This window comes from Aplysia californica, unplaced genomic scaffold, assembly GCF_000002075.1.
Source record: "Aplysia californica isolate F4 #8 unplaced genomic scaffold, AplCal3.0 scaffold00138, whole genome shotgun sequence".
Taxonomy (NCBI): Eukaryota; Metazoa; Mollusca; class Gastropoda; order Aplysiida; family Aplysiidae; genus Aplysia; species Aplysia californica.
In genome coordinates, this window is record NW_004797408.1 from 796,653 (window position 1) to 808,360 (window position 11,708).

An 11,708-nucleotide genomic window follows, 5' to 3' on the forward strand; every position below is an offset into this window, starting at 1 on the left:
TCTCCTCATATAAATTCTATTTTTAAGTGCATCCATTTCTTACCAAAATATGAATTGCTGTGGTCTTCCATTGGCAGCTCAAGTATTCTCGGTCTTGAATTTGAACCAGCTTCAACAAATGCAAATCCTCCTGAAACAGAAAAAGATAACCAAAACTGAAGTTATTTAATATACCAGGTTACTCTAGGCTTAATACAAATGAAATAGAGAAAACGATTTTATTCATTCTTCTCAATTGCACTTACTAAAAAATAAAATAAAAAGGTACCTCCACACACACAAATGCACACACACACACACACACACACACACACACACACACACACACACACACACATGTTTGGTGATCGTTTTTTAGAAAGATATCATTTAGTTGACAAGAAGCTATTGGACATTAGCTCATTGCGTAGGCAATAAATGAAATAACAGATAGAGATCTAAGTCTTTTTTCAGAACAACTTACTTATTTAGAATGAGTAGATCTATACAATTACCCACAATGTAATAAGTCTTTCTGTACATACTGAAGGTAAATATATTATACAAATTTTGCATGAAATCCCATAATCCTTCTGCAATACAACTTCTCTTGGTAACACAAGCAATCTCATCATCGTCAAATTTTCACTTCCCTCAGTTAAGCATATCAAATGCTCCTTACTATTCAACAGCAACAACACAAAATTTTGAGTTCTCCAAATATACAAAGGAGAACAATTTAACATAAACCATACCTTTCAAATATTTCCAAATGAAGAAATTGCACTTAGGCGGTAAGATGAAAAGAATCAAATCATAAGGACCGCTGAAAGTAGTCTGATAGGGAAAAAGAATTTCCAACACTAGTGATTCCATACTGACTTTTTTTGTTACCAAACTAGGTAATAATGAAACAATTTGAGAACCTGACGCATACTGACAAAAGCTTTGAGATTCCATCCTTACTTTGGTGCACATCTACTAATAGTACATTGATCAATACTGCAGTATTCTCATTTGACACCAGGTGAATTATTTCCAATTACCTTGCAGATTGAGAAATGCCAAGTGTTAAAATCATTAATTACCTGACCAGTCATTCAATCCTGGGGCTCCAAGAATAACAAATTTTCCATCCTGTAAGAAGAGACAAACAGTGCATATATAGTCTCAATGACAAAAAAAAAATAGTATAACACTTTCGGAATCAATCAGAAGAACTCAAATGTCAATTACTGAAAGTACTGGCTCTTTAACATAAAGATGAATTATAATTTATACTCATACAAAATGGTCCTCTACACATGTAGGTAATCTTATGAGTGACGGAATTCAAGATAAAATGCACCAAGTCATCTAATTATCAAGTATCCAGACAGTTACATCCCAGAATATTTATATTGTACCCATTACAGTTGCACATTTTTTAAAAGCCCTTCACCCTGCTAAAAGCAGTGTATTTCTTTTTGTGCCAGATTTACTGCGTGCTGGAAACCAGTCGATGGAAATACAAACATGAGCATAAAATGGAAGTATCTATCTGTTGCTGGAAAAGTTAGAAAAAACACAAAAGCAGTGCACATTTGTAATGATGAGATTATGATGATGACAACTATGGGAGAGGCTTAAGTAAAGATTCTTTAACAGGTGCTAAAATGAAAGGTACAAATGATATATTACATTATCAAAACATTTTCACCTGGGAATAAGCTGCTGATGTTCCCATACTGCCCATGCCATAAGCAAAGAAACCTGAACGATGGACTTGTTTTCTCAGGTACTCCAAAGCAGGCCATGCACTCGACTCGTGAAATCGTAAATCACTTTTTGACTCATAGCAAAGGCCATTCATAAATTCAAGGCCTTGCACATAAAACTTGTGATCAATCCAACGGGGAGCGCATATCTGAGAAAAGATTTTTAAAAAACAACAGTGAAAGGTCAGTCTTTTGTAAAACATGAAAAGTAAATGCTGCAATTAAATGGAAAAATTGAGCCATTTTCACTTTTCCTAAGAAGGTATTTATAATAAGTAATTTCATCAAGCAATTACGAACACACACTTTTTATCTGTCATTTTTACAAAATGCACATCTTATGTAAGAAGTGATTCTTCTCGAATAACTATAAAGATATTAAATACTCTAATGAGTTACACTGTTGTTACATGTTATTAGACAGTCAGGTTAGAAAAGGTTTGAGAAACAGTGAGTGGAATGGAGTGAAAGACAGTGGCACACACAAGAAAACAATAAAGACATTGAAAGGAGAGGGAAGAAAGTATGGGCACACAAGTGTGTGTGTGTGTGTGTGTGTGTGTGTGTGTGTGTGTGTGTGTGTGTGTGCGTGTGTGTGTCTCTGTGTATATGTTTGTCTTTGTGTGTGAGTGTGGAGGGGGGGGGAGGGGTTGCTACTAACCATCACTTGGAGGTCACTGTGTGCATTGACATCTATGGAGGCTCCCAACCACTGGTTACTTTTCTTGTGATGAACTGTAACATTTTTCCATTTGTAAAATGTTTGTTTCTCATTTCCTGCAAGCACAGACACATGATCATAATATTAGCCACAATGAGATATGGTATAAAATATACTAGCCTAGAATGACTGGGGAATTAACAACTATTATAAGCTGTGCAGTGCGCATTGGCAGAATCCGTTCGGTTCAGTTCAGTTGTCGAGGCTAGCCAGATTTTCCTCCATGAAAGGACAAAAGCTACCATCGTGGTACAATCGGAATGAAACACATGACGACCTTCAAAAACAAACCTGTGTGTTTTAAAGGCCGTGAGTCGGGCGATTGGTTTGTGTACAGCCAATCATCCGATGGGCACTGCCTATATTTCCTTAAAAGACGGCACTAGTCACTTTGAGTTTGAGGAACATTGCAGTCAGCCGTTACGTTACAGGTTAAAGCCTTTCCACAGTACAATTAACTTCTCAAAGGCATTAAATCCACTATTTCAAGTGAAAAAATGGTGTTCAAAAATTGTCAGCAAGAGACTTTTTTGATTTTCGTCAAATGTCTTTTTTTCTTCTAGGAAAATGGGAGTATGGGGAAAAATTTAATTGGGAATTGAGCACAAATACACAATATGAAACTATGAGAAGGAAATGGATGGGAGGAAATGCATTGAGAATTTTGAAGAGAAATGTAGGCAGTAATCTCACTGTAGAATAAGAAATAAAATAAGACCATCATAGAATTTGTGCAAATATAAGCATAAAATGATAACGAGGCATAAAATTACAACCGGTGTACTGTCAGTATCAGATCAGAGCAGATTTTAATCCACTGGGAAATGCAAACTTCAATAAGAAAATTGCATACCAAAGTCATCAATAAATACTGGCTGGCAACTGCTTCGATACTGCCAGTTGCACTGAAACACAGCTCCTGGCTCGTGGACATCCGGCAAAGATGAGTCATTAGCCCGAGGAGCTCCAGCCAGCAACCTGTTGACAGATAAGAAAGGAAGTAATACTCAGAAATTAAATGACCATTTTAAAACAAAACCCAACACACACACACAATTTTCTTCTTTTTTTTTATTAAAAAAAGAATTAAAATTAATAAATATAAACATATTTAATTGCAAAGAAACTTTAAAACATAATTAAAAAGGTCTTCAGTATAGTTTTAGTACGAGTGTTACTGCACTTGCAAGACAATAAGGTCATATACAAGTTCCGAAGAACAGATTACATGTTAGAAAAGTGTATCATACACAAAAAAGGAGGCGAGATTAAGGACGACAGATGTTTGATAGGAAAGAAGGAGCAAACGACACTAGAGCACCCGCCAACCACCCACTTAAAAGATCTTATGGCATCAGCAGAAGAAAAAAAATCTTTAGAAGGAAGCAGTAGACGTTTCATTCTTTAAACAGCATATATATCATAAAAAGACAAAGCGAAGTAGAAGGAATAGTAAGTGTAGGAAGAAGAGTAAACATAGACAGAGAAGAGGGAACCAGAGGAAGATATCGGCAATGGGAGACATAAAAAGTGGCAGTGAGGGGAGGAAGAGAAGAGGAGTGGAATGAAAAATGTTGTGAGAACTACAAGGATAGAAGAGTGAGAGAAACAAGAGTTGGAGAAGCAAATGTGGGAAGAAGAGGATTGGACATTGGACTATAAGGCAGGACCTAAATCTATCTCTCAGATAAGACTCAGCACGTGGTTGGACAGCATCGAAAACTCCCCAAGTGACAACATTTCAAGAACATCCCACTAAAAATTTGAACCGAGTTCATATTCACACTATAGCCCAGTGTGTTGATATCTGAGCAGAAGAAGGAGGAAAAGGAGGAGAATGAGGAGTGTAGTTGGGAGGAGGAAGTATAGGCGAAGGAGGAATGGCAGGGGAGAATGAGAAGAAAAAAGAGCAGGTGACAACAAGAGGCGGGAGAACAAAATTTAAAGTAGGAGGAATTACGGAAAGAGCACTTAAAATGATTAGGGAACGGAATACTCTGATTCTCCAAATGACAACAAACCCAACCCCCAACCATCAAGCCGTCCTTTAAATTTAAAAAAAATAAATAAAAGGCAGAAATAACCTAACCTATCAACCAATTCCAAAAGTTAGGCTAACTCAATGTGAGTTAAAGCAAAATGAAAAAATATAATTCGCATAATATAAGTGTAAGCCAGCAAAATATTCATTGCATTTTTTTGACAAAAACAGATTCAGAATCACATAAACACATACAAGAAAAAGAAACAAGTCAGAAAACTACCCATTCACCACCAGTTCCAACTTACACCAAGTAGATCTATATCACTAATTCAAGCAAGCTATACAAACCTACCTACAACTATAATACATACACACTCGCACCGATCAGATAAATTGGCCAACTCCCACAGATGCACAGCCTGGGCTAATTATAAGTATAAAAGCCACAGCTCTATTTGGAGGGATGGCAAATCTTACTCAGAATAATGACTGAAAGGGAGGAGCAAGTGGGGCAGAAAGCTGAGAAAAGTTTTACATTTCACAAGGAATGCTGGAATGCAAAATTCAGTGCTCTATGAAATAAAAATGCAAGAGTAAAATATTACTCATAGCTTAGCTCTTGCGATCGTTTTGAGCGGCAGGGGTTGGGGGAGGGGGGGCGGCTTTAAGATGTCATGTACATCAAGTAACATAAAGTATGCAATAAATCTAGACGAAAATACAAATTAATGTCTTGTATAATTTTCATTGTTCACCTAAGCTGCAATTCTGGTCATGCACAGTTGTTTTATTATTCATAGCATAGACCTCTAGTTGTGAGCACAGTATACAAGACCATGAACGGACCAAGCCGGTTCTGAACTTTCGTTTCGTGGGTTTATTAAAGGCATCCACATTTTAGCGGGTGGCGGGTGTAGCTATTGTATAATTCAAAGTTATTTTTAAGATTTTGAAAAAAAAACCTGTCATTTCCAGAGAAATGTTGTAAATTTAAGAATCAATATAAATTTTACCTATTTCATAATATTTTTCAAGAGCTTGACATTGGTAAAGAATAGAAAATAGTTTATATTTACAACAGCCTTATTCAACGACATCCCCCGGTAAGGAGCTCTCGTGTGACTGGAATCAAATTTATTCCCCTTTCACTTCAACATGGCTGCGCCCTGTTGCCCTGTTTACCTTCCAAACATCAAGGGTATTTACCGTTACTCCCTGTGCCGACTGCCGACACAACAACATCGCAGATAACAATAACATGAAGAAGTGACGGTTCGCACGCCCGGTAATTTCTACCGCCCGTCATTATTCTCACGGTAGCCATTCTCACACGTTCTGACTTTTTCTGCTGGATGGAGGCAGCATTTTTTCTGTTCACAAGGATTTACAGTGTAGTGTCCAGTGTTTTAGGGTCTAGAATCTAGATCTAGAATCTAAATCTAGATCTAGATCTAGATCTAGATTTAAATCTAGATCTAGATCTATATAACAGTCTATAATATACTAGATCTAGATCTATCTAACGACTAACGAAGTTGTTTCAAGTAGCCTAGTCGCCGCGGCTCAACATTAAATAGATCTAGTAGTTCTAGATTCTAGATCTAAGATTTAGCTTCGTGAACTGTATATATATATATATAGAATCTAGATTGAAATCTAGATCTAGATCTAGATCTACAGCGTTTTTCCTAGTTTTTGAAGCTTAAATCTAGGAGAAAACATTGATGCAGAGATCATCATCATTTTGATTACAATGGCTTCAAGTTCAAAGTTTCAACATCTGATTGGGAGCTTCAGGAAGAAGTTTATTCTACCAGGATCCAAAGTTGTCCAATGGTTTCCTGGTCATATGCAAAAAGGGTTGTTGCAAATTCAAGCAAAGCTTAAGAGTATTGATTGCATCATAGAAATCCATGATGCTAGAATTCCTTTCTCTGGCAGAAACCTAAGGCTTAGGGACATCATAAATTTGCGTCCTCATATTCTGTTGCTCAACAAGGTCGAGCTCACAGATTTATGTGCTGACAGAAAAAAAGATATATTGAAAAAACTAAAAGATCAAGAGGTGGACAGTGTTTTTTTCACAAACCTTCGAAAGCGAGAGCATGTTGACCTGCTTAAATCAGAGGTCTTACCCACAGCTATGCAACTAATTGACTCTCATCCCCGTTACAACAGAGAAGGAATTGATGAATACAATATTCTTGTTGTTGGAGTGCCAAATGTTGGAAAATCCACGTTCATAAACTCCCTGAGAGCAATCCAAATGAAGAAAAGTGGAAAGGCAACCACTGTAGGTGCCAAAGCTGGTGTTACAAAAAGTGTCCTGACCAAAATAAAGGTTAATTCCACCCCTCCAGTTTTTGTCATTGACACTCCGGGTATTATGCCACCGAAAGTGCCTGGACTAGAAATAGGTATGCGCCTTGCAGCCTGCTCCTGTTTACCTGATCAGTTAGTGGGACAGGTAAACATAGCTGACTATATTCTCTTCTGGTTGAACAGTCGTAGGTATTTTGATTATGTTGATTTTTTCGAACTTGGTGCACCCTCTGACAATATCCTGGATGTGCTAGCCAAGATAGCTGTGCAAAACAGGAAAATAATCAAGATAAGAGATATGGCTACAAACAAGTTTGTATTCCGTCCAAATAATGATGTTGCTGCACAGATGTTTTTTACAGCTTTCAGAGAAGGAAATCTTGGAAAATTTGTGTTGGACGATGATGTTTGTTGAATATCTTGAACATTTTTTGCCAGCATCAAACAGTGCAAACCCCAAGTACACTGACAGTTGTTGTGAAGTTTTTCTTCATGCAAGTCTTTAGTAACACATTATAGCCTTCCCTGATCTCAAGCAGCAGTGGAGTGGTTTGAATTTAAATGCCTCACTTTTTCCATTATAAATATAATACCTAATTGTCCACTAACATGTATTTACTTTACCTTTATTGCTACTCAGTGAGCACGAAATGAATTTTATATCACATTCTTTTTTTCACTCTTCCCGAAATTCATGGAATTCCAACAATGTGCAGGGCTATTGCTAATGAATTGTTTTAAATTTTCTATTTTTCTACAGTATAACACAGATAACTCGAATTTGTCGGGACTGGCCTAGGTAGTTCAAGGGATCTTAAGTGTGAAGGATAACTTACAAAGATAGAAAGAGTAAAAAGGGGACAGCAGGCACAGTTCGACGCAGACATGATTTCAAGTCTTCTGTGTTCGACCTATCCATGTTATACTGTAGTTTGGTAGTGCTGTGTTGTGTAGGCCTGCTCCTTTTTGTAAAATTGGATTACAGTTATTTCTTGGAAATTCAAACTTGGTATCATTAATGTAAAACTTTTTCCTCCCTCTGAAGTAGATCTTAAACTGGTTCTCATACTGATTGGCATAGTTAGAAAAAGAGATGAAGCAAGACAAATTTGAAATCATTAATTGTGTCACAATGTGGTGGAACCAGTCTCTCATCAATTTTAGGGGATATATGGAGTTATTGGCATCATCTTTAAGCGTGCTCATTTGTCTTGCTTCCAATGATCAAAATATCCGAATCTATCCATCTTTTGTATGTTTGTCACTCTCTCTCTTGTGAACTGTTATTTCCGGGTTGCCTTGATAGTCGAAGCAGACTCTGTGCTGTTGGGGCTAGAGAGGTGAGCAAAGTAAGCCTGATTCCCCATTTGGACTTCTCTGTTGACATCCACCCCTTGGCTCTCATATGACCCAATGCAGTTGCTAAACCTTACTAAAGACTAAAGCTAAAAACAAAAAAAGACAGAAGTAGTAGGAAAAGTACAAAATACAGTAGCACCCAAGATAAAGAGTATCAACACCAGACAAGTTAATTTAGTAAAAATCAAATGTGCTTTTACAGGAACAACCAAACTGGTCTCAGATAGAGGTGGCGAATGGTGTCCCTGTTGCTCTACTTTTTATCATAATATACAACATTTATACAAACTGCTACATTTCCCTTCTTTTTCAATGAAAATCTTGTTGTGATCCAAAAATTTCTTCTTAACAAACTCCCTCCAAAAAAACTCCCTGTACTTTGAGATTTTTCAAGATCTTTACTGGTAGCCTACCGGTTCTCAGTTTTCTTCTTCCTAATGTTACTGTTTTTTACATGCTCTGGCTTCAGTTGTCTGTAAGTTGTTGAAACAAACATGGGAATAACCTTGGTGCTGCTTTTCCAGTTTTTTTAGGTGTTGTGTATGTTAAATCAGAAGACATTGTTGCTTCATTTCAACCGTGCAGTGTGTTAGTGTTATTTATACATACATGTTTGTGATTTTAGTCATTACGCTTAATTTTGCGATACTAGATCTAAGTGTCCACTTCATTTCTTTTGCAGGTTTCTGTCAATAAAAAGTCTCAATTATTTGTCAAAACGAAGGTACCATTTTGTCTTTCCCTGTATCGTGGTACCTCTTTGTTGCCGAATGTTACACATGTCTGCCGAATTATCTTTTTTTTAGTTTCTCTTAGTGACAATCTTTCTTTTCGTTACGGTCAAGATATACAGCCAGGCACAGATAGCACGAACTCAGAAGAGACGAAATCACGGATAGCTCATACAATTTGCCATTTCCCTACTCGTCTCTCTCAGTTTTTTGCTATCGATTAACTGGGATTATTGATTAGTTAATTCCTGATGTGCTTCAGTCATAATCTGTGCTTAGGTGTATAACACATTATATAGTTTCTTGAACTTGCCTTTTTGGTGTTTGAGCAACGTTTATGTGTGTACATGTATTAGTATATATAGTATAATAGAGGACTTATTCAAACTTTGACTTTCCCTTTCTCGAAATAGAGATTCTTCCACACATCCTTGACTCTTTTGTGTGCTAGTCTATGAGTACCTGTGTGTGCATGTAGAATTTGCATGGATGAATAGCATAATTTTCCTTTTAAATTTATTTCTGATACAGGCTAATTTACTCATGTCTAAAAATTGATAATACTGCTTAAATAAATTTTTGTTTTTAAAGGTGATAATATCTGGCGCAATTGCTGATTTTTGTGTAGACTGTGTTGTCTTTGATTCCAGTGCATGCCATCTTGTTCTCGTTCATCTTTAAATGGACGTCCAAGTCGCTTATGCTAAGACTCCTTTTTGCCGCTAGTCCTCCAGGCTCCCATTGAGTTTTAGGTCAGATTTGATTTGAGTAGCTGCAGTTTTCAGAGTTCATAGCAATTTTTCAGCTTTGCAGTTTGTCGCACAAAGTCTAAGTTCATGCAGTAATAAAAAAGTGTAGGCCCTACCTATACACAGTTTTTTGCATTTTACGACTGTGATTGTTTGGGTTTTTCAATAATGAGAAAATTTTTTTAAAGATGTTGGCTTGCATGCAGCATTTTCATGCCAAAGTTCCTTAAATCAAATCCCACAAGAGGGTGTTGATTTTGTCATCTCATTTTCTTTCCTTTGTTACAGAACGGCAAATAAAACTATGATGTGACCTCATTACATGTAATACTTTTCCTAATACATCTATGATCTCAATGTGTGGACAATAAGTACACTGTACATCATATGACGAAGTATACTATAAGTATTTAATAGTGATAGTGATAGTGTTTGCATATTGAGATGAAAGCCAGTTTGCCATGAGTGTGCATATTTTTTGTTTTCCATTAGTCACATCTCTGTTTGTGATGGTTTCCATGTGTGTGCTTTCCATGTTTAATAGGCCTACAGTGGAGTCCACTTATAACGAGTCCGGAAAAAACGAGAAGTCTGTTATAAAGGCACTATTCTAAAACCCCGTTTTTTTCTACTCTTTACCTTTGTAAACAAAATACTGCTATAGCGCTATCAGACACACTTGCGAGTCTGTTATAGCGGAATATTGCTGCTGCTGTGCACAGTGCATAGGCCAATTTTACAAAATGCAAGACCTCGCCAGTTGAGAAACTTGTTGCTGATCTTTCGAAACAAAGAATAGGAGAGCCCGTGTGCGTCAACAATGAAGGCCGGAGCAACTGAGTAGGGAGGATGTGACATGCGCAGACAAGCAGAACGCATAGCGTGATAGGCCAGTTTAGATTATCAAGGCCTGCCATGCCTCTCACTTCTCCGATGCGGGGATGGAGAGATCACGGCAATGTGATGGATGGAGCGAATGTGTGACGTGCGCAAATAGACAGAAAGCACCACAGGGTGGAGTGGGGTGGTGGGTGGGGGGATACAGCGGGAGAGTTAGCCCAGAGCCCTTTCTTTCTGATCGCTAACGCCGAGCTGTCAGTCCACATCGCTAGATCTAGCGCTAGAGAAACAAACCTGATTCGATTTTTGATCAAGTAAGCCCTAGAGGTCATGTTGAAACAAAATCATCATCAGGGGAGATAGCAAAAGAAAAAAACAGAACACCAAACTCATAGATTAGGCCTACTTTACAGTTTCCCTTGAATTTATTACTGGATCCCTTATAGCGAGAGTCCTGCTATAACGGACATTTTGCTTCGGTCCCCTCCCTCTCGTTATAACAGGATTCCACTGTATAGTAGGCCTACATTGTACATTGTTTGTTAGTGTAAGTAATGACATTTTTTTGTCTGTTGTTCAGTGACACAGTTTGACCTTCAGTGTTTTCTAATGAGACTTATGTTGTTGTTTGTTTTGATGAAAATTTGAGATGTTTAGCAGATAGTACAGAACACTTGTTTCTTTCCTTTGTTTGGGGGGGGGGGCTGTTTAAATGAAATAAAAGCATTATAATTTGACTTTGAATTTCTATTTGTGAATCATATGAAGGATTTTCATTTAGTGCACTTTATTCATTTTATTTTCATCCCCCCAAAATATTAAATGTTCCTTTTGGCGGATCATGATGAGCTCTGAAGCCAAGCCAAATACTGACAGAATATTCACACATAGATTTTTAGCATCAATGCATCTAAGCTCTCAAATTGCCTAGTCTGTTGAGGCTGAACAAGTGAATAATAACATAACAATGTTTGGTACGGTACACAATATGTATTTCTGCATTGTGCTGAAAGTGAAAGGGATAGGCCTACCAAAGTAAAAGGAAAATTATATCCTAGATGAGTAATAGTTCGTTTATTAACTTCGTGGTATATTTACATTGTCTTCACATCATCAATGTAGCCAATACGGGATCAGCCCATGGCAACCAAGAAGTCTTCTTGACGAAATAAGAGCGCTCTATCAACACACTTTGATTTCATGAGGATTTCAACAGAAGCATTTAGATAATTCCTATGTAATGAGGTGTGCTAATAGTCTCATAAA

At 37.3% G+C, this 11,708-nt stretch overlaps 2 protein-coding genes across 2 annotated transcripts in view; one reads left to right on the plus strand and one right to left on the minus strand.

The window, feature by feature from the left end:
* The window catches only part of LOC101860405 (integrin alpha-9), a 56,406-nt gene that overhangs the window by 18,737 nt on the left and 25,961 nt on the right, over positions 1 to 11,708 (minus strand). The window contains exons 2-6 of the mRNA XM_013081623.2: positions 3,311 to 3,435; positions 2,398 to 2,513; positions 1,679 to 1,885; positions 1,068 to 1,116; positions 44 to 130 (exon numbers count right to left, since the gene is read on the minus strand). Coding sequence (XP_012937077.1) covers positions 44 to 130; positions 1,068 to 1,116; positions 1,679 to 1,885; positions 2,398 to 2,513; positions 3,311 to 3,435 — 584 coding nt within the window. The remainder of the gene's footprint in view (positions 1 to 43; positions 131 to 1,067; positions 1,117 to 1,678; positions 1,886 to 2,397; positions 2,514 to 3,310; positions 3,436 to 11,708) is intronic.
* LOC101860165 (mitochondrial ribosome-associated GTPase 1-like) lies at positions 5,240 to 9,780 on the plus strand. Its single transcript, XM_005096818.3, has one exon. It carries the CDS (start codon positions 6,195 to 6,197, stop codon positions 7,176 to 7,178), a length of 984 nt encoding a protein of 327 aa, XP_005096875.1. The 5' UTR covers positions 5,240 to 6,194; the 3' UTR covers positions 7,179 to 9,780.